The sequence below is a fragment of the Suillus subalutaceus genome, assembly GCF_016647625.1.
Source record: "Suillus subalutaceus strain FC151 chromosome Unknown DFJ58scaffold_251, whole genome shotgun sequence".
NCBI lineage: Eukaryota > Fungi > Basidiomycota > Agaricomycetes > Boletales > Suillaceae > Suillus > Suillus subalutaceus.
Window position 1 is genome coordinate 1 of NW_024540500.1, and position 24,681 is coordinate 24,681.

A 24,681-nucleotide genomic window follows, 5' to 3' on the forward strand; every position below is an offset into this window, starting at 1 on the left:
CAGATAGAGTGCTAGTGCACGGGAAAGAGCGGAAGTCAAGAAAGCGGACACTGAGTCAAAGGAGGGTAATAGATAGCGAGTGAGATCAGAGGTATTGATTGCAAGGGTAAGGAAAGTCAAATAGGGGCCATAGAGCGCAACTAAAGGGTGACTACTTCTAAGTAAAACCTAAGGGAAAGGAAATACCGTTGAAGGGAAGTAAAGTCGAAGTAGTCACCATATGATTCTTATACTAGTAAACTATACCATCTTTGGACTCGGAAGGGATAGGATACATGTAATAAGACTGTAGCACTTGTTACAAACTCGGGGCAAGGAAAATTACATACCAATGAGGTAGGATGGACATGGATGGATTCCGACATTTCGGGTGGATCCTAGAGCGCAAGAACAGCGCGCTGGACAAGCGCTAGGCATGGGAACAAGTGCTAGATAGAGCGGACAAGCGCTAGGTAGAGCGGACATGCACTAATGCTCCTACAGATACATGCTGGTAGTTCTGATAGCGCTGTAAGCGCGGGAATAGCGTCGGATAAGTCGCGGGATGAATAGCGCTGGTGGGAATGTGCGCGCATAGTGCGGGAAAGTGCAGAATAGCATTGGACAAGGGTTATGGCTAAGACAAGTGAAGACTGCTGATAGGGGGGAGTAGTGAATGATATGAGGGATAAACTTTGGTCCACCTATTGAAGGCTTATGCAGGTATACATGCCTAGCAACAATATGATTGTCACCACCGTGCTTCGCGCATTTTCGCATTTCACTTTCCCGCATGCGCCTTCAGTGTATTTCTTCACGCTTTCACTGCCATTCACCAGGGTTGATCCAGCATCATTTCGTGGATCCTTGCTTTCTTTGCTTCCCTTAAGGGTCGAACATATCGCACGGCATATCAAGACCCAACATAGAGAGTGTTTGCTTGTCATCTGACTTGCAGTCACTTTTGTGGTGTTACCTGCACCAAGATGTCAGAAGACGAAGAGGTTTTTACAGGGCGGTGTAGAGACTCGCGTTTCTGCAGGCACATATGGGCACATTTCGCACCTTTCACAACTCATGACAATTGGCCTTCAATGCACAACTTGCACCATCAGCTATATTCAACTTCTATCATGTCCCTAGTCGTTTTACACATAACGCGCAGCTTTCCCGCGAAACGCGCCATAGGCGCGGTACTTTCCCGCACAACGCGCAGCATTCCCACACGCGCACCTTGCGCGCTTTCTCGCGCTTAAGCACCCTGCAATTGCCCTGCATCGCCTATCATCCAGGAACGTCCCTCTATGTCCACCCACCTCATTGGTACGTCATATCCCTTGCCTCGTGGTTTGTAACAAGCATTGCAGCGCTATTACATGTCATTACATATTCATAGCGCTTATTGCTCCTATCCCTTCCGCTTCCGATGCGATTTCCATAGTATAAAGTTTGCTGACTTACTACTCCATCATTATTACTCCCCTTTGCTGTACTTCCCTCGCTATTGGGTTTTACTTTAAAGTAGTAGTCACCACTTGGGCGCACTTTGTGTTTCCAATGGTTATCGTTATCCGCCTATACTAGACCTTTATCCACGCTCGTTATAACACTCGCTCTGCGTTTGCACTCGCTTTGCACATCCGCTTCCTTATCCGTTTCCTTATCCGGTATTTTCCGCACAATGCGCGCCTTAGCGCTCACGTTCCCACGCTCGCGCTTACCTTAGTGCGCTCTCTCGCGCTTCGCGCTCACTTCGCTTTTCTTCTTGCGCTTTCGCGCATCCATCGCACTTCAAGGGTCTTTCTTTCATCTGGTTCTGTGTTCAGTAGCAGTCCCCTTTAGGGTCGAACGTTCTTGCATTCTGCAAGTATAGCAGCTAGGCAGAGCCAAGACTCACTTATACTGGTTGAGCATTTTTAGATATTTCATATCAGCCCAGCCAGGTTGAGATCGCCTCAGCGGACATGGCATGATGGTATGTTACTCTAACTGCACGGTATGCAGCTCACTTTCAAATTTCGAGTAGATGACAACCCTGGTGACACTGCTATTGGGACCGGCAGTGATAGAAAGTGTTCTTGATATTCAATTGTACATGAGGAGTAACCGTTGTTGATCTAGTGGTTTTGTAGACATGCACACTTGATATTCTCATGCACCTCCCACGCTCTGTTTTTTTCGGAGTGACAGATTGATATTTTGCTCTGGCTACTTCGGGTCAATAATGTAGACAATGTGCCTTCAGTGCGGTCCGTCAAACTCATCAAAGACACCATTCAACGACTATGCGGTATCCGCTCGATTCCTTATGATGGCACTCTTGGGCATAGATACTATGTTAATTTGTTGTCTGACATTATTTGGCAAGTGTGTTGCATGCCTGAAATGTAATCAATATTATGTACTCAGTCATATTTGAAGGAAATGATGAACCCTTGAGTTCACCCACTGTTACGCTTCTACCCTGAAGATGCTGGTGCAGAACTAAATGAAGCTCGACAAGCTAAACATTGGCTTGAGGAACTTGACCTGGAGCTGCTTATGCCTGTCGTCAGACTGCACAATCCATATTTCTTCATTTTTGAGCCCGCATTGTTATCAAGTGGCCGAGCTTGCATGCCATTTTGCTGGTTCACACGTGGCAGGAAGATGTACACTAAAGCTTGGTCACTGCGGCCTGTCACTCGTGAAATGGATTGCAGTTGGGTTGTAGAAGATTTCATTCATCTGAAGTGTTGGAAGATGATCTACTTGTATCATTCAAAAACTGGAGTTCAAGCGAAGCAACATCTGGTCTACCTCGTGCATGCTCAATCTATGGTGGAGTCATTTTATCGCCTTGAGTATTATATGTTGTAAATATCTGTTTAGGTGTCGAACGTGAACTGAACGGCGAACTGCAGCCCTGGACATTAACAAATCCTTCTGAAGGCAATCAATGGTGTGTTCGGGCATCAGGTGCTCATGTATCTGCAATGCCTCTCTGGTTATACTGCGACAACACATCTGGAAACTTGTTGAAGAAATGGAACAAACACAATTCTTTTCTTTTTACAGCTGCAGGATTGCCGTGAGCAGCAGTCCACAAAGAGTACAATGTCCATTTTCTTTGTACATTGAATATTGCCCCTCCGCTTGAAATGTTGGATGGTATTGTGGACCAACTTGAGTGAGTGAGATCTGTTGTGAGCAGGGAAGCAAAATAATGATGCCGGTACAAATTAGAGAATCATGGAAGCAAGGCATCTGGGCCTGGGACTGTGTTCACAAGGAGTATGTTCTTATCATTCCATCAGTCTTGGCCTTACTTGGGGACAACCCTATGCAAAGTGAAATGGCCTGTCACATTGGGTCGATGGGAAAATATTTTTGCCATGTTTGTAAAGTGAAGGGGCACGATACAAGTGCGGAGAGCAACCCTGTACAAGCAGCTGCTGCGCAACCTGAAGATACTGACCACAGCATGGGTGATGAGGTTAGCAGAAGCGAGTCTGAGGCCCGCAATACTGGTGCTCCTCCAAAATCTGCATGAAAATGAGCAAAGGAGACGATGGAGGAGATGGTAACATGGGTTAATGTTAAGACCGTACTCAAGTAGTATCGGATCCGAAGGGCTTCGGCCTCAGCTCGTGCGCTGTGCCCCTTTCCCGAGTCTTGCCCCTTATTTCAGAGAGCTAAAGTATCGCGTGTATAGAGTAACGGCCAATCCGGATCGGATCCGGACTAGAAACTAACGGGTGAGGACTGTCCGAAGACAGAGGCGGATATGTAGACTATAGGAATCTATCCTAAGTCTCGGAGTAGACAAGAGTAGCGTACTCAAGTCCGGATGGATAACGGAGGGACTCAGAGTCCAGACGGAATGAGTGCAATCTAAGATGATATTCGAACTGATCTACTACAGCGCATATACAAAGGTTTATATACTACGGATAGCTAACGGAATGATCCATAAGCAAAGGTGCGAGGCTATGTACGGAAGTATAAGCAAAGTCTAAGTGGAGCGTATTGGTAAGTTGGATGGATCACGAATCATGAACCGGGAATGAAGTACAAGTAAAAGCGGATTCGTAAGTGTAGCGGATCAGTAAGCATAGCGGATCAGTAAGCAAAGCGGAAGTAAAGGATAACCGGTATACCGGTGTACAGGAATACTGGAAGGAGATGAACGATAGTTAGAGTTATATGAACAGGAAATGAAATAAGAATCAAAGCGGATCTGTGGACCGGACGACGGATATGTTCATCGGATCTGGATCGGATCTGAGATCCAGATCATCGGATCTGTAACCGGATATATGGTATATGACAGTTAAGCGGTTTGTAAAGGTAGTGAATCTGAGTGGTTTTGCATATATTTTTATTTGTGAAGCATGGCAGATAGGAGAACCACGTCACAAGAATGAAACTGTCGATGAACTCAAGTCAATGTTTCTTCATGCATCAACGGTCAGGAACCAGACGCAGATCAAGCAAAGGAAGACCGCTACTGGCATCAAGGACACCTTTTTAGACTTGTTCTTGAATCACCTAGCTGAATCATACAGCAAAATTTGTGGCGGTAACAGGGCGAAGCAGGAAGCTCTTGATAGAGCCAAGGAGACACTGCCCGAAAATGTCACAAGTCCTGTGTGGCAAATTAAAGGTCTCTGATTAGCCACGTTTACAGTGTAGGATATTGACTTCAATAACATCTCAGGTATCGATCCTCACACTAACACACCTGTGGAAATTCTCCACACAGTCCTCCTTGGATTCATCAAATACTTTTGGCGTGATGTTGTCTCTGTAAGGATTGGAAAAGACAAGTTGAAGCGTGAACTTTTAGAGACTCGCCTCTCATCTGTCGATGTCTCGGGTCTTGGACCCAGCAATCTTAATGGTCACACCCTTGTTCAATATGCAGGTTCTCTTGTTGGACGTGATTTTCGTGCCATTGCACAGGTTGCACCCTTTGTACTTCATGACTTGGTGCCCCAGGAGTGCTACGATACATGGATTGCATTATCAAACCTGATACCACTCATCTGGCAGCCTGAAATAGAAAACTTAATGGAACACTTGGTAGGTGATATACCTTTCAGTTTTACCTGCCGATATTCATGTCTGATTGTTATTGTCTCAGTGCAATCTCACAATATCAATTAATAACTTCCTTGCATGCACTGCCAGGTGAACCCCTCAATGGTTTAACAAGCCAAAATTTCATATTATACTACATGTCATTGACCATATTCAATGATTTGGGCCGGCTGCTTTATTTGCAACAGAAGCATTTGAGTCCTTCAACACTGTCATCTGTGCAAAAAGTATACATTCAAACCATCGTGCCCTTCTTGGGATATTGCATATTCATTTGCCCATGGAAGTCGAATTCATCATATTCTCTCAGGAGCGCGAATAATTATACACAATGATACAAACGACATTCACTCTGATTCTCCCGACCGTGTTTGAGCCTCCAACTCCCCATTGGACAAGCCTCCAGAAGCTAAGGTTGTTGGAAACAGCCCACTGTCACTTATTCAACGGCTGAATATTATCACTGACTATCTTGGACTTGACATACAAGTTGACACTAAAAAATATGGTGAAGTTCAATTTTACATTCTGACTTTGGAAAATACAATACTAAGGTTCAGTATCTTAAGGTCAATGTGTTCATAACAACCAACTACTCCAACCATACTTGGCTACCAAGACAGGGAAACATGTTCCAGATGCTCTTCAATCACTTCCAAATGACACTCTTGAAGGACATAATTTCTGTACCTGCAAGTCTGTCATGCTTTTCAATGGGGATGTTTGTAAGATAGGCGACTGGGTCCTCGCAGCAAAGGGCACTCAGGCAGTGGAACGGTCTCCGATTGTAGCGTGTTTTCTTATTCAGCACCAAGACTCAGACGCAGATAAACTTCTGCATCCAGATGCAATTCTTCTGGAATGTGGAATTGTTGGCGAACCGGCAGTGTCCTCCTCCATGCCTACTGTCAGGGCACATGGTAGTTTTTTACTCTATCCTATTGAGGTTTGTGATTTATCTGCAGAACACTGAGTTGCCGGTCACTGAATGTTTATGAAAGCAAATTTTATGTGCAGCAAATGTGCAGCATCAATGCCAAGCACACAATTGCAAAGATTTTGCTTCTGACATTGAGTTCATTTATGAAGAACGGGTGAAGACATCAAAAGCAAAGACTGTAATATGTCATGTCAGGGACCCTGATGATCTCATTCTCAACACTGCATGGATGCACAATGCAAAGCACATGCAGGGCCTTTGGGTACCTGTTCAGCCACTAGACATGAACCTTGCGATCCTTGAGGGTGCTGCAAGGGAGATTCGGACACACAATGACACCACAAGTGGAGCTTCCATGACATCTACAGCAGCACATGCACCACATGGACAAGGTACTCAAGGCCGACAAGTTAATAGATCTTTACAGCAACACCAGTGTGGGTAACACAACAAAGGTGACTGCAAGTCAGATGACAAGCAAACACTCTCTATGTTGGGTCTTGATATGCCGTGCGATATGTTCAATCCTTAAGGGAAGCAAAGAAAGCAAGAATCCACGAAGTGATGCTGATCAACCCTGATCAAAGGCGACAAAAGGGCGATGTAAGCGCGAGAAATGCGCTGAAGGTGCACGCGGGAAAGTGAAACGCGAAAATGCGCAGAGAACAGGGATGGTAGTGCGAGCAGTGGACAAGTGTAGAGAGACGATAATATGGTGTAATGTGCGGATATAGATAGATACTGATACTGCCACTAGCTTTTAGACTGATGCTAGGGCCTTAAGACGATGACGGACACATGCATTGCATGGAACTAACTGCCAAGTACATGGTGGTAGAAAGATGTGGTAGTCCCTGCTGGTGTAAAACGAACATGAAAGTATGTAAGTTCTACCTAAGCGCTCTCCCAGGGCTCAGAGCCGAATAGGGAGCGCTCTAAGTATGTAAGTGAGGTAAAGTGATGTAAAGTAAGGGTGCATAACGAAATACAAAGTGTAATAGGCTAAATATGGTCTGATAACAAAAAGGGCCACACCTAGGAACTGGTTGGATGATGGATGGATGCTCCTGGATGATGCGCGATGGAGTGCGCTTAAGCGCGAGAAACACGCTAAGCGCGCGCGCGGGAACGCGAAACGCGAAAGTGTGAGAAAGTGTTGCGCCTATGGCGCATTTTGCAGGAGAGCTGTGCATTGTATGTGCAATGACTGGAGACATAGCAGAAGTTGCGTATGGAGTAGGGCGACAAGTGCGAGAGAAACGCACTAAGCGCGCGCGGGAATGCTGCGCATTGTGTGGAAAAGTAGCGCGCCTATGGCGCGTTTCACGGGAAAGCTGCGCGTTATGTGTAAAACAACTAGAGACATGATAGAAGTCGAATATAGCTGATGGTGCAAGTTGTGCATTGAAGGCCAATTGTCATGAGTTGTGAAAAGGTGCGAAATGTGCCCATATGTGCCTGCAGAAACGCAAGTCTCTACACCGGTCTGTATTACAAGTATCACAGTAATCCAATACTCAGGAGTGGGTTTTTTTTTATCATATTCCCTTCTACATATCATCTGCTGCAGACTAATAATATTGCATGTTGATTACCAATACTTGCTGCTATGTGGTAATTTTGCTGTTTGGTTGTGGGACCAGCTCAGGAAGACCACAGTGCCCACTGTCAAACATGATCTTTATTACAATGATGGAGCTGAAATTATGCCTTGAGGCCATCATTGATCACACACGTAATCAAAGTGAGTTTTTGTATAAATGTGTTCATGAGCACTAAGTTGTTGGTTCACTGGCAGAGTGTTTTCCAGCGACTCACCTTCGAGTCAGTCATTCATTTTTTGCAGCCACTCATATACCCCAGTCAGCAAATATGTCGTTTGACTTTTCCCTTCTACCCACTGGTTCCCAGCCACGAGCGTTTGCATCCTTCGAGTTATCTGGCCCACCCTGCGGTTCCCAGCGAGGAAGTCCTTCAACTCCAAGAGTTTGCTGCTGAGCCCTACTGCTAGCTTACTGCATGCTACTGGATCCCCACCTTCAAGTTCACGTCAACCACATATCGACCCAAATCTATTTGCAGATGAATTGTCTGCCCTCTTTGTGGACACTCTCACAAACCAGTTCAGCTTTGGCGATGCAGAACAAGACTTGCAGAAAAACCTACATGGTTTTGCAAGGGTACGTCAATGGTTATATTTTTCATGCACACATTGAGATATTTTGTGCCTTGCAGCTCGGTCATGGTCTGAGCAAATCTGATCTTGCAACCAGAACATATCTTCTTGGCAGTATATTTTGCATTCTCAAAGAACAACGCAAGATCGCTGCTTCTCATCAGTCAACACAGAACCTTCTCGCTGATTTGCAAATCTGTCTTGAAACTACATTCTCACTTAGTCCTGAGCAATGAGTGAGTAATTTGCTTGCACTGTCATCTATCAAATATCTGAAGCATATAGACCAACATATACATTGTTGCTGGTGACCTTATGTTTGACCCCAACAGGATCATGTTTACAACACTTCATTTTGATGTGGCAGTAAGTCCTGAATCATTAGATAGTGCTGGTTGCTTATTGTCTAATACTACAGGATTGTTTACGTCAAGAATGTGAGGCCTTCAAACTCACAAACATCTACGGCAATCCAGCTAGGGAACATTTCCTTACCATTTATATTAAACGCCAATGTTCCAGCATCCGTAATTCATTTCGCGAGTTGGTGTGCACAAGTGCTTAATATTTATTAAGCTTTAAAGTTAAACTGATATGTCTCATTGCAGCTATGTGACAGTGTCATCGGCGACGACACAAGCACACTGTCAGACTTCACTTATGACAGTTCGACTTGTTTCCATCGGGCAGGCGGGAATTCAGATCTTGGACCCACAACCCACGCCCGTTTTAGCCATTTTGGTAGAGTCTTTCTCTGATTTATGACTGCTAAATTTTCTTGCCGTTTTTTTTTGCATTCCAGCGTCGTTTTGCATATGAATACCCTTATTTGCTTGATCGTGTAGAGGAAGAAGATGAAGGTTCTGGAACACTGAATCCAGAAGAGATTCCTAGTGAAGACTCTCCCACTGGAGAACCGGCGAAGAAGAAGCATAAGCGTGGTCAAGGCGGGCGCACCGCCGAAGGCAAGGACTTTTGGTCCAAAGTTGAAATGTGGTTCGAGGCATGACAGAAACAGTGGGGAGATTCTTGGAGAGCAACAGGCTGGTCTTTGTATGTTTGTCCATCTGTCTTGCTGTACATCAAACTGACCTAGCCTTAGATATATCAACCATACCCTCAAACTTGATATGCAGCGTTACCAGCAGCCAGTTGTCCAAAATCCATTCATGATTGATGTCATTGTTGCAGAGGCTTACAGGGTGCATGGAATGTCTACTAATTCCCACTGTAGCAGCTTCAAAGCAGAATGCCTTAGGAAGTATGGAGGACATTTTGAGGCTCGTCTGAGGGAGCGAGCAGCTATACATAGACCCCAACAACACCTTCATTAGAATCCTGATCATTAGAATCCTGATCATTAGAATCCTGATCATTAGAATCCTGATATTTAATACTATATAGCTAGTCTCCTTAATGGCATGATCTTAAAGTTATTCTGATGGAAATACCCTGAGTTGACGAGGAATGATATTTGGGCTCTTAAGACAACTCAACCAGTACTGCACAAATCTCAACATGAAGATAAATGCCACTCAGTAATCAGTGCCATGCAAATCTCAGCATGAAGATGAATGCCATTCAGTAATCAGTATTGTGCTAATCTGAGCATAAAGACCAACTTGACTTAGTCCTGTTAAGCCAATATTTATGAGCAGAGGCGAGGCGAGGGTAGATGCATAGGCTCATCTGGGACTTGCATCAATTCTGTAACCATTAAAATTACCAGTACATAGCTTGTTGATCCCCATGTTCTGGAACAACCAGTAATTGGGTTTCAATTACTCTTGTTCCCAGGACAAATATCATGCTGCAACTGGCGGCTAAGTTCAAAATGTCCTCAGGTTCAAACTGCATTGTGTGTGGGACAAACACCAAGACAAACCGAGCTTGGGTGTCACAATCAACGTTTCACTTCAGATTCAATAATAACTAGGCGCACAGTTCGTTTTTGCACTCAATCAAGCCTGAAATTATCCTGCTTGCAACTATTCTAGGTTAACCTCAGGTACAGCCAAACATCTTGGGGTGTACGTTTCTCACTTGAATTCAAGGAAAGCATACCACACGTATGATAATGTCACAGAACACTGTTGACGATGGTCCTGCTTGTTGACGCAATATTTGATCAATCACGAATTGCGGCATAGCACCACTTGGCTCACAACAGATGATTGATCCCATCGATGAGTGTTCCTCTTTGGTCCTGGCTGAAACCATACCAGCCTTGTTCACTTCAGACCACCATGACACGTTGGGAAGGAGATCATCGAGTCAGTCTTTGTCTGTACTCATGAATTACTGAGTGTGGAGTTTGTACATGTTATGGCAAGTGTGTGCCCATGGATTCATGAAATATATCTCGTGATTCGTGTCTCCCTTCCTGAAAAAGAGAGAGAAAAGTAGTGCTGGTAGAACTTAGCTCTGTAGCTGTACATTGTTATATAGTCAACCCCTGTAAGGTAGTATATAACCTGAATAGATGTTTCTTATGCTTAACTTCAAGGCTGCTGAATGGCCTGCACTTAGATCTTACTGGTTCTCACACAGTTTGAGAAAAGAGTGTTAAGTGGGAAGCTTGTATTACATGGGTGAAAATGGGCTCCTTATATACCTTTTGGGAGGCCATCTTACTAAGCATGATTCATCACATAGATTGGTAAGAATGTGCTTACAAACTTGTGTTGAGTCAGCTTGTTTACTAATGTACATACAAAATGAAGTGTAGTATTACAAAGAATGAAAAGCATGAGTCATCCCATGGATTGGTAAGAATGTGCTTACAAACCAAGTCCTTAAGTGTGCTGAATTGGCCTTATTACTAAGTGGATTACAAATACAGTTGCAAGTTTTACAAAGCATGACGAATCATGACCAAACATGATGAGTCAAGTTGAATCCTTTCAAATCAGAGTATTTCCCAGTCACATGACATGATTACTAACATGTTTGGTGGCTTGAGGAAAAGTCTGGTGGCTAAATGTGCCTAGAAAATAGAAAGAGATAGAATCTCATGGAACAAAATAGAAATACATGGAAAATAGAAGTGAAGTTTGAAAGTGAAATACTAGCTAAGAAATGAATTAAAAATGATAAGGTAACTTGGTGATAGGAATCAGTCAGGTGTCTTCTACCTTCCCTGTCACTGTTGTTGTGCATATGTCATGGTATGGATCACATACCATGCATGACACCGGGTAATCTGCAACATGCATGTCATATGCAAAATGTTCAAAGCACCTCAATGCACTGCTCGACTTACTTCAAAAAATTCAGGCATATGTAGACTACTGATATATGATGTACTGTCCAAGTAGAATGAAAATTTCCTGTGTGTTGCAGCTGCAAGAGATGAAATATTAGTAATTGTAACCATGCAGGAACATAAATCATCCAGATCCCATAGATCCTGTAGGTATATTCACAAAGTTATACCTGGAGCATAACAATCATCTCATCAGGATTACAGAACACAATTTTGATAAAGGTCATCTTGAATCTCCTCTATGGCACACTTGGTTAATGATTCCCCCTGTTCTTGTAGGCGGCATGTTGAAACCAACAATAACACTACTGAGTCAGTACCGCAAGACATGCCAATTCAATACAAGCACCATTCAACCGCAGCCTATCCCTCAATCCTTGATGTCACGCACACGGCAGGTATGTGCTCCCATATTATCCCATGCACCATTTGGTGCTTCAGCTTCAGCCCCCACCTATTCTTCACTTTGCAACAGCGGCTGGTAGTAGAGTGGATTTTTGAGTTGGTGGTGAGGTACAGATGTATGATGTTGCACGTGGTCAACCTTATTCAGGACCATATCACCAGTACAATCACAATAATTACATGAATCACGACTCAGATACTTAATAATAATATATTGCTGTATTTATTATTTTTCAGAGCTTTGCACAACTTCAAGCTTCGAGCTTCCAGTGCAACGACTGAACGCCAACAAATAGAGAGCTGCGGAGAGTCAACTAGTCAAAGTTGACTGCACCAGTGGTATGCTGAGGTGTGACTCGATGTGACCATATTTTGCAGATTAGCAGTCAGACCCTGAAGTTTCTTCTCGGCTTTCATCCAACACCACACCATAATGTCCTAAAAATGAGCAAAAATCAGATCAATATAGAGGCAGTATGAATCTACAACACACTAAATTCGTGGAAGATACATGAAGTGGTTGACGAGCTACAAAAGATTTGCTGAAAAAGTTGCAGATTACCTGGAATGATAGTATATGAATTGTTCACGGATAACTACAACAAAAAGGTATGAAAACCCATGTAATACATCAATTAGTCAGGTATTCAAGGCACCTCCTACAACACACTGTGCAGCAGCTCTCAAAGATATGAGATGTATGTTGACTTCATCCCAAGGCTCCCAATCATCTGTGACTTTGTTAACTTGGTTGATGCAAGGGAGCCAGGCAAAAATGATGCGAGTGAGAACTTCAGCATTTCCTATGGGAGAGGATGTTTCAAAGTCCAATGATCATAAGGACGTGTGTTGCATTGGCTCAGCATTAGGATCAATATCAATATTCACAGTGTCAATCAACACTCAGAGTGATTCCAATTGTGGACATTGACGCAGCACTGTAAATAATCCATGGAATGTAATGGAAGGACTAATACCGCAGCCTTCTATTTTCAGAGTGTGGATGTGCAGCCAAGCTGACATGGCTTCTAAGAGAAGGTTGTTGTCAAGGTAGATGGAGGAATCAGGTCAATCGAGCTGAAGAAATCGGAGCTATGTGAAGCAATGGAGATGCGTAATCGCTGTCAAATAGTTGTTTTGGAGGTCGTGATATTTGCTCAAGATAACAGTAAGATGTTCCAGGGTCTGTTTGTAGTGGGACAGCGCATGAAAGAGTCACTCAGCCTCTGTCGAAGACACAACTTCGATCATGATCCAGAACCTTTTCAATGAGGGGAATTGTGAGTGTTACAGGATTGTGGTAATGTATGCAGCACTGTCTACCATGAATGAAAGAGTTGTGAGATTAAGAAATGGTGAGAAATTGACAATGTGCAAATCCAACAGCCAAGGACTCGGAAGTGTGCCATGACCGTGCACTTCACAAATTCCCACTTCAACCAGGGTGGTGAGATTAGAGAGATGCTTCCATGCAGCCCAGTCAAGCGGTGGACAGGACAGAGTTACAAGCTGCTTGAATAAACGTACATGGTCAGACAGAATGGACAGCTGATCTACTGTGCTCTTGTAGAAAGCTTTGATGGATAAGTTCTCCAAAGCAGCACTGGGAACCATAATAGATTGGGGCGGATCTGCATTCACGAAAAATACAGAACAATGGTGTAGGGTGTGTGACAGGAATAGGCCTAAATGTGTGCCAGAGAAATGAGTTAATGACTGCAGCCTCGGAAAGCACATACTTCAGTCATTTTCCAACGTAGAACCAGTGCCCCAGATGTGCCAAAACCTTGTATAAACATGGCCAGCCAGTCCTTGGCCGGTCCATGTAGAATACATGCTGGCTGGCCTTATATAGTCCACTATATATCATGTACTAGCACATGCTAAAAGCATGGCTGGCCAGTACATGTAAAGTAGAATCATGGCCAGCCAGTCCTCAGCTGGTCCATATAGAATACATGCTGGCTAGCCTTATATAGTCCACTATATACAATAATGTAATAGGATGTGCTAAAAGCATGGCCGACCAGTAAAAGTAAAGTAGAACCATGGCCAGCCAGTCCTCAGCTGGTCCATGTAGAATACATGCCGGCTAGCCTTATATAGTCCACTGTATATCATAATGTACTAGCACCAGCATGGCTGGCCGGTAGATGTAAAATAACTGCTGGCCAGCTCAATTCATTATCTGTTACAGTCTAAGTACGCCCCTATTCATTTTCTCTTACATTGTATTACATCATGATCACTATCGAGCCGTCGCTAGGTGACTTGTCTCTTATTTCTGACTTGTTTCTTATCTCTGACTTGTCTCTTATCTCTGACTCATCTCTTATTGCTGACTCATTTCTACTCACTGATACATGCCCTAAAGCAGTTGTTGTTCTCTATATAAACCCATCTTGTACACTGTAGTTCGTCACTTTAATCTTACTAGGTTTTACCTGGAACTTCCTTCGCTTAAGATCTCCACTCTTAAGTTGTCTGAATCTGATTCAAGTCAAGGACACTCTCCTTGCCTTGTCTTACAAACTCTTGTATACGCAAGAGTCTAGACTCGACCTTAGTTGAATACTCTTATTGAGTAACTATTGTCGGAATCATCCTAGTTCGTAACATTATCCTTAGTATCCTTACCTACTACTAGGTTAACATGTAGCATAGGTGCTGGCCGGTCTCATATCCCCCACTACTTTTGATAGACTATGTATTATATTGAGTGTTATCACAAAGATCATATATAGGCCAGCCAGTACTACAGTACTATTCATTAGTACTCATTGCATCTACCTATGTAGAAGCAAGGCTAGTCGGCTTATAGGCTGAACCTAGTGTACTGGCCAGTCTGCATCTACCTATGTAGAGGCAAAGCTGGCTGGTTTGTAGGTCTAAACCTTTGCACCGGCCAGTTTGCACCTACCTATGTAGAAGCAAGGCTGGCCGGCCTGTAGGTTTGAACATAGTGCACCGGCCAGTTTGTATCTACCTATGTAGAGGCAAGGCTGGCCGGTTTGTAGGTCTGAACCTTTGCACTGGCCAGTCTGCATCTACCTATGTAGAAGCAATGCTGGCCAGCCTGTAGGTCTGGACCTAGTACACCAGCCAGTGTGCATCTACCTATGTAGAGGCAGAGCTAGCCAGTTTGTAGGTCTGAACCTTTGCACTGGCCGGTTTAATTATAGCCCAAGCCTTGACAAGTAGATATAATTATTGTACTTAGCAATAAAGGCAATGTAGGATACAAGGTTATATCTTCTGGGCTTTCTTAGAAGGTTGCCTTGCCCTACCTGATCTTCAGACCTTGGGCATAGTCCTGTGCTTCTTAGATTGACTTGATGAAGCTTGAGCCCATTCAGTCACATTGCATGTATTATACATGCAGCAAATGTTGAAAATATGCTGTTTCACACAGGCCAGCGGACGTCGGCCAACCAAATATCTATGTCTGTGTTTAACATTCAGCTGGTGGGCTCATGGAGTAATGGTTTTAAACAGCTGGGCCCATGCATTGGGATGCTCAACATTAACATGTCGGCCAAGGGCCAGTGAAATCGGTGGTGAGATATTGTCAGCTGGGCCCACACACTATAGCTACTGTGTGTACCGATCAGCCGATGACGGGGGTGAAGCATATATGTTCCTGTGTGGATTGGTCTGGAAATTGTGGGTATGATGCCATCATATGGGCCGATTGGAATAAAAGGCCGACACCATCATATGGGCCGAGAGACATGAATACCTGTTTATGTTCTTGGCCAATGTGATTGCATCAGATATGCAGTTTTGTCGGCCCATATGTTCGCATCAGTTTCATCGGCCGATCTGATAGCATCAGGTATTCAATATCCTCGGCCCATGTTATAACATTAGGCAGTTACATCGGCCGACCTGATGGAATCAGGCATTCATTTCCATCGGCCCATAAGATAACATCAGGTATTCAGTTTTGTCGGCCCATACATTTTCATCAGTGCCATCGGCTGACCTGATGGCATCAGGAATTCATTTCTGTCGGCCCATACGATAACATCAGGCATTCAGTTTTGTCGGCCCATACATTTTTATCAGTACCATCGACCGACTTGATGGTATCAGGAATTCATTTCCGTCAGCCCATACGATAATATCAGGCATTTAGTATATTCAGCCGACATGATAGTATCAGGTCTATCGGTCGACATGATGGCATCAGGTATTTGTTTTGTTGGCCCATATGATAATATCAGGCATCCAGTATATTCAGCCGACATGATGGTATCAGGTCTTTCAGCCGACATGTGGGCATCATGTATGTATTTCCTTGTAAATAGCTGACACCATCATGTTGGCCGATGGTACTGATGTAAACTTATGGGCCGACGAAACTGAATACATGACATTGTCATATGCCTCACATTCAAACCAGTGGCCGGTTTTTGAGTGCAGCTTGATTGAATGGAGGAGTCGGTAGAATGACTTATGCCACACTGCATTTTTGAAGTCTACAAAACTCTTCTTTCTGGTATGTTGTTGATCCTCAGCGACCTAGTGAAATAGTCAGTAACAATACTAGTAGCAACACTTATTGTAAGATACTAAAAATCGGCAACCAACCAACAACACGACCTCCTCCTAGGGCTGTGTTGCCATTACGAATGTGAACGGGAAGGTTTGCAATACGGGCAATAATTGGATAGCCCTTGGCAGTCCCGAAAGAAGATAATTTGTTTTTGTCGGCATATAGAGTGAATGCAAGCGGCTTTGCATCCGGCGGAAGTTGAGACTATAACACTGATCAAATGATAGACTAAGAAGAACCTACAAGACATACTTGTGCATTCCAGAAGGCATCAGCAGTCCATGATTCATCTATGAAGCAGACAAATTGCTCTCCATTGAATTTGGAAAGACGTTGTGCATCAAATACAAAGTGGTATGTGAGGCGGCTGTCTTGCAATAGATCAAGCACCCAGTCCCAGAGGGGGCGATAGTGCATTTCAAACTCGTGTGTCTCATCGCAGTGCTCAACAGATACTACATCCTTTTGAAACTAGTGTACACTAAGTATTAATCAGCCCTGAGAAATACACAAAATGAAAACAATCACCAGTGTATAACGCTGCGAAGCCATTTCCCATAGCGAGCAAATCTCATCATGACTCTGCAATGTAAATGTGTCTGTGCCGCTGGCAGATCGATGAACAAGGTCAAGCAACTGGTTTGTCTGTGTTACAGTCAAGTACGCCCCTATCCATTTTCTTTCTCTTACATCATTGTATTACATCATGATTGCATCTTGCCGTCGCTAGATGATCTATTTTTGTTATCTCTGACTCCGTCTTATCTCTGACTCATTCTGACTCTGTCGTACCAGCCCTAAAGCAGTTACCTTTCCCTATATAAACTCGCTTTGTACTATGTAGTTCTTTACTTTAATCTTACTAGGTTTTACCTAGAACTTCCGCTTAAGACCTCCAATCTTAAGTCGTATTGAACGTGATTCAAGTCGAGGACACTCTCCTTGTCTTGTCTTAGTGAACCACTGAACTTCGGTATACGCCGAAGCCTTGAACCGACCTTGGCCGATTACTCTTATCGAGTAGCCATATGTCTGAACCATCCTAGTTCGTAACAAAAGATTAAAGTCTTCCACGAATACATCGCCATCACGCATTGTAACCCAGAAAGAACAAACCCTGGTCATCACGACAGATAGAACTCCAGGTCCCTCGAGAAGCTGAAACAAGCTGACGTCATTAACACCAATCTTTGGCGCTTTGAACCTAGGTGCCTTACCACCTATACCACCTCTGAATCCACCAATGTCTTCCACCAAACCTATTGAAATCAAGATCGGATCTCCCCCAGTCTTTGATGGGGAGAGCGATAAATCCGAAGGATTTTTGATGTCATGCATGTCTTATCTCGACATCAACGAGAAGATCTACGTCGACGACAAACAGAAAATTATTTTCGTAACCTCCTTCATGAACGAAGGAAACGCGCACTACTGGAAGGAAGACTTCCTCAGACAAGCGCAAGATCCCAACAACAAGACTACTGCAGGCCTCGTCAAAGGATACGGTACATGGGCCGAATTCCTCGCCGATTTCAAGAGCGCATTTAAACCGCTTGATCTCTCGGGAACCGCGTTAGCCAAGCTTCGCAATCTGAAACAGGGAACCGAACTCCAAGATTACATCTCAGAATTCCTGATGCTCGCGCGAAGGGCAGGAATCCAAGGTGATGTCGCTAAGAAGCAATTCTTCTTAGACGGATTACATCCAGGACTGCTCGCTCGCCTCTATGGCACGGGTTACGTCTCTGACGACTTCGAAGTCGTCCTTACCACCTGCATCAATCTCAACAATTCACGCCTCCACTTGAACGCCATCAGGGCACGCCACCAAACCCCGAAGAAGAAGAACTTCGGATCTAACCGATACGTACCATCTAAAGATCCTAACACCATGGTGATCGATTGGCTTTCTGAAGAAGAACGCGCTGAGCATTTCCGAACCGGAAAATGTTTCATCTGTCACAAGACCGGACATCTTTTCAAAAACTGTCCTGAGAAGAAGAAAGGAAAGACCCTGATACACCACAAAGAAGTAGAAAGCAGTGATGAAGAAGAAGAAGAAGCAGAAGTCTGTCGTCTCAACGAGGATTTTTAATATGGGAGACTGGATCAACGTCAGTATTTCTTGATGTACCCATAAGACTTGTACGAAAAGTTGGTGAACAAAAAGAACTCCGGGTTCCCCTTTCCCTAATTTCGAAAACACGTCTGAAAACCGTTGAAACCACCGCAGTTGTCGATTCCGGAGCAGCTGGAACTTTTATCTCAGAAGACGTCGTCAAGAAGCACAAGATCCGAACTCACGCTCTCAGTAAACCCTTCAAGGTTACTACCGCCGATGGAAGCTACTCCAAAAGCGGAGCCATACGCCGATACTGCGTTCTTACTATCAAAATTGACGAAAGAACCATGATTGGAAAGTTCAACGTCACGCGTCTCGGCAGAAGAGACCAAATTCTCCTTGGAATTCCCTGGCTACGGGCTATGAACCCGGTTATTGACTGGGCAGCCGAAACCCTTGTTCTTTCTCGAACAGAGAAGAGCAATCAAGTTGAAGAAGAAGTCGACAAAGAAAGGAAGAAGAATGACCTTCCACTTCTATTTCGACAAGAAACCATCGACCGGACCTGGAAGCAATCCAAACTTAGGAAAGCACCAATTATCGAAACCCCTGTCATTCCAAAAGTGACTATCGAAGAAATTGTTGACGAAGAAGCACCATCCATTCTTCCCATTCCCGATCTACTCCCCATCCCCGATGACGACGATGAAACCTTTGATACTAAGGAAGATGTCTGGATGCAAGAGAACTTTGCCGCACCAGTGCGAGAAGTCTCTACGTATGATCTAAAAGATGACGAGTTTTTGGCTGAATATTCCGCTGACGCGTCAGAACTCCGGGTAATTTCAAATACCACCATGGATACACCATTAACCTCCGACGGAACCAGTCATTTGGAACGGAAACCCATGGTTAAACCCCTGCCACGGCCTACCAAATACGCGAAAGTTAGTAACAAAGCTCAGCAGTTCACTCTAGCTGCGGGCTTAGAACAAAAGAAGAAAACTTTTGAAGAACTTGTACCCTCCTACCTACACGATTTTGCCGACATCTTCGCTAAAGACGGTCTTAACCAATTGCCCCCTGAACGACCCGGTATTGACCACTGTATTGAAATAAAGCCCGGATTCATTCCAAAAACGTCGAAAATCTATCCTCTCTCCGTCGCTGAACGAACCGCTGTCAAAGCATTCATTGATGAAAATGTGAAGAAAGGTTTTATTTCGGAATCTAAATCGCCACAAGCCAGCGGATTCTTCTTTGTGGGAAAGAAAAGCGGAGATCTCCGACCCTGTCAAGATTATCGGTACATCAATGATTGGATGGTCAAAAATGCTTATCCATTGCCACTTCCCCTATCCCTCGTCACACAGCTACACGGAGCAAAGTATTTCACCAAGATGGATGTCTGATCCGGTTATAACAACATCCGTATTCACCCTGATGACAGATGGAAGGCCGCATTCACTACCGAATTTGGACTCTATGAACCGATGTAGAGACTCGATCCTGAGTAGCCTCACAATGGCATATATTGCAACATAGGTCGAGTCTACAGTAATATGCATGCAACGCGACACTTGCGCAATAAACGCGACGTTCGCGCGACGCACGCGACATAGGCGACACTTCCGCGACATAGGCGACACTTCCGCGACTTGCGCACGCTTTAGGCGAATTTTCCCGCGCCTAAGCGCTATAGGGCGCCTGACTTCCCACTGTGTTTTCCCATGTCCAACCAAGTTCCCAGGTATGCATTTCTCCATTTATCATTTATTTCAACATCGTACCATGTTTATTTTCACTTGGTACACATTTTTCATGACACATTTTTTTTTACTTTACACAACACACATTACCACGGACCACCATCATCATAGACAGTCACCATCTCTGAGTTTTTATTATGTTTTGAATAAATCATTGCAAGCCCTAGTAGCAGTTAGCTCTAGTGGCCATATCCGCATCAGTTGTCTTATCAGCATCTCAGAACACGTCTTAACATCTCACTATCGCTCGCATACCGCTTTCACCCAGTTCCGCTTTTCGACGCGCGACTTTCCCGCGCTTCGCGCGCCTATAGCGCCTTTGTTCCCGCGCTTTCGCCTTATCACGCGCTTTGCGCATTCCCCCTAGAGTTGACCAGTGGATATTTGCTTTCTCCGCTTCCCCTAAGGGACGAACATATCGCACTCATATTTTCCTCCCTTCAACAATTATATCAGCTGCACCCTCAGCTGAGTTGAAGATCCTTCACCGAATGTCATGTTCTTCGGACTTTGCAACTCCCCAGCCACATTTCAAGCCTATATGAACCGCACATTCCAACAGGAGATTAATGAAGGATGGCTGGTGATCTATATGGACGATATCCTCATCTTTTCAGATAACCTTGATGAACACCACGCCCGTACCCGTCGCATTCTTATGAAGATTCGTGAAGAACGACTCTTCCTGAAACCAGAGAAGTGTATATTTGACGCGCAGGAGGTCGAATATCTCGGTATGATTATTCGCCCAGGATGTGTAGCCATGGATGCTGCCAAGACCGATGGAATCTGCGATTGTCCAACCCCATCTATTGTTAAAGAAACCAGATCGTTCCTTGGATTCTGTAACTTCTACCGAAACTTTATCCCTCATTATTCCAATATCGCACGACCTCTTATTGATCTTACAAAGAAAGATAATGTCTTCCTTTGGTCCACACCCTGCCAAGAAGCGTTTACGACACTCAAGGAGTGCTTCCTGAAACAACCTGTCCTCCATAACCCTGATCCATCACGACAATTTGCAATAGCCACCGATGCATCTCTTGTTGCAACCGGTGCCATCTTGTTACAGACCAATGAAAATGGCGTGTATCACCCCTGCGGATATCTATCCCAATCCTTGAACCCGGCAGAACGTAATTATCAGATCTTCGATCACAAACTCCTCGCTGTCATCCGCGCACTTCAAGAATGGCGTCATTATTTAGAAGGAAACCCACATCCGGTTATCGTATTCACCAATCATAAGAACCTCCTCTATTTTCGTACTGCACAGAAGTTAACCCGTCGTCAAGCAAGATGGCAACTTCTTCTTTCATGCTACGACATCGAACTCCATCATGTACCAGGAACCAAACTCGCCGCACCAGATGCCTTATCTCGACGGCCTGATCATGCGCCAGATACCATAGATAACAAAGATATGACGCTTCTCCCAGACTCCATGTTCGTCCGACTTCTTGATCAAGAACTCATGACCACCCTTGCAAACCCTGATCCTGATGACACCGACCCCATCTTCCAAGCCGCCTCTGATGCTTTGAATGGCCTTTGTCTCCCTCCTATGAAGTTGGCTCTTTCTGACTGGACGATTAAGGATGACGTCTTATTCTATAAAGACCGTGCCTACGTCCGACCAGCCGGATGCCACTCTATTTTAGAACAAACCCATGATCACGCCACGGCAGGGCATCCCGGTCGCTTCAAAACCGAAGAATTGGTTAAACACGACTTTTGGTGGCCATCTATGGGAACTTATATCCGGAAATACGTTGAGGGTTGCGCCCTTTGTCAGCAAATGAAATCTGATACCCATCCTACGACTCCTCCACTGGTTCCTATCCCCTCTTCGGTCTCCACCCCGTTCTCCCAAGTCTCCGTCGACCTCATCACTGATTTACCACCTTGCAATGGCTTCGATTCTATCATGGTCGTGGTAGACCATGGGCTTACGAAGGGGGTAATTCTTATTCCTTGTACGAAAACCATCACTTCAGAAGGCATAGCAAAGAAGTTTTTCAAATACGTCTACCGCCGCTTCGGACTCCACGAGAAGGTGATCTCGGATCGAGATCCACAATTTGTATCCAAATTCTCTAAAGCCCTTGCGAAGCTTTTGAAATATGACATCGCCGCTTCCACCACTTATCATCCACAAATGGACGGTCAAACTGAACGTTTGAATCAAGAACTAGAGACCTATCTCCGAATCTATTGCTGCAATAACCCAGAAGAATGGGTTGAACACATCCCTATGTCCGAATTCGTCCATAACCACCGCAAACACGACTCTCACAATGCATCCCCATTCTTCCTTATGATGGGATACGAGCCATGGGCTCTCCCTCACGTACTCCCAGATTCTACTGTACCAGCCACAGAAGAATGGCTTCACCTTCTTCAGAAGATACGTGAAGAAGCTATCTCTTGTCATAATCTCGCAATGCAGCAAATGGCCGCACAATCATATGGAAAGAAGTATCAACCATGGAAAATTGGCGACAAGGTTTGGTTATCAGGAAAGAACCTTATCATGCAGTTACCATCACGAAAACTCGCTCCAAAACGATACGGCCCCTTTACCATCACCGCAGTATTATCACCGATCACGTTCACACTCCAGTTACCCAAGCAATGGAAGGTTCACCCCACGTTCCATGCTTCCGAACTATCATCCTATCACAAAACTGAAATCCATGGTCCTAACTTCCCTGATCCTCCACCCAATATCATCGATAACGAAGAAGAATACGAAGTCGAAGCAATCTTATCGCACAAAGGCACGGGTAAACGAAGACGCTATCTCGTATCCTGGAAAGGATATTCTTCCGCCAGTAACGAATGGATTCCCACAGAGAACCTCGGCAATGCTTCTGCAATCCTTGCTGCCTATAAGAAAGCCCACCAGTTATAAGAATCTGAATGAAAAGATGTCTTTCTCAGAACTCCACACTCTTCAAATCTGTCTCCTACAACTCCAAATTCTTGTAAAAGCCATTGATAATATGTCCACAAGCCTCGCTGCTTCCCCATCCACAATGTCCGTTACATTGTCCGAAACCATCAAATCCCCAAACTACTTCACTATTCTTGACGACATTGAAACCAACACCTTAGTTGAATCCGCTCTCCTTTCTGAACAATACGCTATCGAGATAGACCGCCTCCTCGCTGAACGAGGAGCCCTCTCTAGCACACTCCTCATTAACATCATCCGCGCCGCCAATGTTGTTAAACGCACTGCAGGACTTCTCAATGACGAACGCCTTGAGACCATTTTCCGTCACCTTCATATACGCATTCGCAACACTGCAATACGTCTTATGCCTTCCTCTACCAAAGAGGTTGTTAGAGAGGCAATCCATATCATCACTGAACGAATTGCAACAAACCCAATCGCTAGACCACCATCCCCACATGTCGCAATTCCCATTCTACCTCCGGTTGAGATACCAACTCCCGTTGAGCATACGCCTAATGTTATCACTCCTCCTACTGTACCAATCATACCAATTACTACTACGTCTGCCCCGGCGGCAACAATTCCTCATATACGTCCCACCCGTCGACGACCCTCCAAGAGAGAGATCTCCGCCTCCCCACCTTCTTGCAACAACACTCTACGTTCCAAGACACCGTCCCCACCTCCACAATCATCCTCCGTCACCATCGTAAAGACCGAACCTTACGATAACTTTACTTGCTGCAACTGTAATCTTGTCGGCCATCGTCACAAGAACTGCCCCACGTACTTTTGCCGCGTATGCCGTAATCTCGCGCCAGGACATCTTTCCATCTTTTGCAAAGACCTTAAGGGAGAAAAGCCTATCCCATTAGTGTGGACGGATGACGGTTTCTATGAGGCCCTCTCTAGATGGGAGGCTGATAAAGACGCCACTATGGAGCAAATCTCGATCGAAGAAGACGAGAGACTGTTCGTTCAATGTGCAGGTGATCGTGACAACTATGACGCTTACAATAATTTTGGTTGTTGAAATCGGTGACTTCAACGATAACAACGGGGTAATGTTACAGTCAAGTACGCCCCTATCCATTTTCTTTCTCTTACATCATTGTATTACATCACGATCGCATCTTGCCGTCGCTAGATGATCTATTTTTGTTATCTCTGACTCCGTTGTACCAGCCCTAAAGCAGTTACCTTTCCCTATATAAACTCGCTTTGTACTATGTAGTTCTTTACTTTAATCTTACTAGGTTTTACCTGGAACTTCCGCTTAAGACCTCCAATCTTAAGTCGTATTGAACATGATTCAAGTCGAGGACACTCTCCTTGTCTTGTCTTAGTGAACCACTGAACTTCGGTATACGCCGAAGCCTTGAACCGACCTTGGCCGATTACTCTTATCGAGTAGCCATATGTCTGAACCATCCTAGTTCGTGACAGTCTGCTCCTTGGTAAATGCAGCTTCAAGCGCGAT

General features: G+C 44.6%; 6 protein-coding genes across 6 annotated transcripts; 4 read left to right on the plus strand and 2 right to left on the minus strand.

The window, feature by feature from the left end:
• Positions 1-1,977: 1,977 nt before the first annotated feature.
• DFJ58DRAFT_719452 (uncharacterized protein) lies at positions 1,978-3,053 on the plus strand (the record flags this gene model as incomplete). Its single annotated transcript, XM_041384630.1, has 5 exons — positions 1,978-2,041; positions 2,210-2,350; positions 2,420-2,680; positions 2,713-2,799; positions 2,851-3,053. 5 exons carry the CDS (start codon positions 1,978-1,980, stop codon positions 3,051-3,053), a joined length of 756 nt encoding a protein of 251 aa, XP_041235972.1.
• A 6-nt stretch (positions 3,054-3,059) lies between these two features.
• DFJ58DRAFT_632431 (uncharacterized protein) lies at positions 3,060-3,397 on the plus strand (the record flags this gene model as incomplete). The annotated part of the gene is made up of 2 exons (XM_041381223.1): positions 3,060-3,148; positions 3,205-3,397. Coding segments are annotated over 2 exons (282 nt in total), but the record flags the coding sequence as incomplete, so codon positions are not given.
• A 1,010-nt stretch (positions 3,398-4,407) lies between these two features.
• DFJ58DRAFT_736125 (uncharacterized protein) lies at positions 4,408-5,155 on the plus strand (the record flags this gene model as incomplete). Its single annotated transcript, XM_041386746.1, has 3 exons — positions 4,408-4,624; positions 4,679-5,043; positions 5,105-5,155. 3 exons carry the CDS (start codon positions 4,408-4,410, stop codon positions 5,153-5,155), a joined length of 633 nt encoding a protein of 210 aa, XP_041235974.1.
• Positions 5,156-5,764: 609 nt separating this feature from the next.
• On the plus strand, positions 5,765-8,413 carry DFJ58DRAFT_736126 (uncharacterized protein; the record flags this gene model as incomplete). Its single annotated transcript, XM_041386747.1, has 4 exons — positions 5,765-6,007; positions 6,063-6,393; positions 7,913-8,181; positions 8,237-8,413. 4 exons carry the CDS (start codon positions 5,765-5,767, stop codon positions 8,411-8,413), a joined length of 1,020 nt encoding a protein of 339 aa, XP_041235975.1.
• Positions 8,414-16,131: 7,718 nt separating this feature from the next.
• On the minus strand, positions 16,132-16,371 carry DFJ58DRAFT_670936 (uncharacterized protein; the record flags this gene model as incomplete). Its single annotated transcript, XM_041382907.1, has 1 exon — positions 16,132-16,371. A coding segment is annotated over one exon (240 nt), but the record flags the coding sequence as incomplete, so codon positions are not given.
• Positions 16,372-16,633: 262 nt separating this feature from the next.
• On the minus strand, positions 16,634-17,077 carry DFJ58DRAFT_670941 (uncharacterized protein; the record flags this gene model as incomplete). The annotated part of the gene is made up of 2 exons (XM_041382908.1): positions 16,634-16,876; positions 16,934-17,077. Coding segments are annotated over 2 exons (387 nt in total), but the record flags the coding sequence as incomplete, so codon positions are not given.
• Between the last annotated feature and the right edge of the window lie 7,604 nt (positions 17,078-24,681).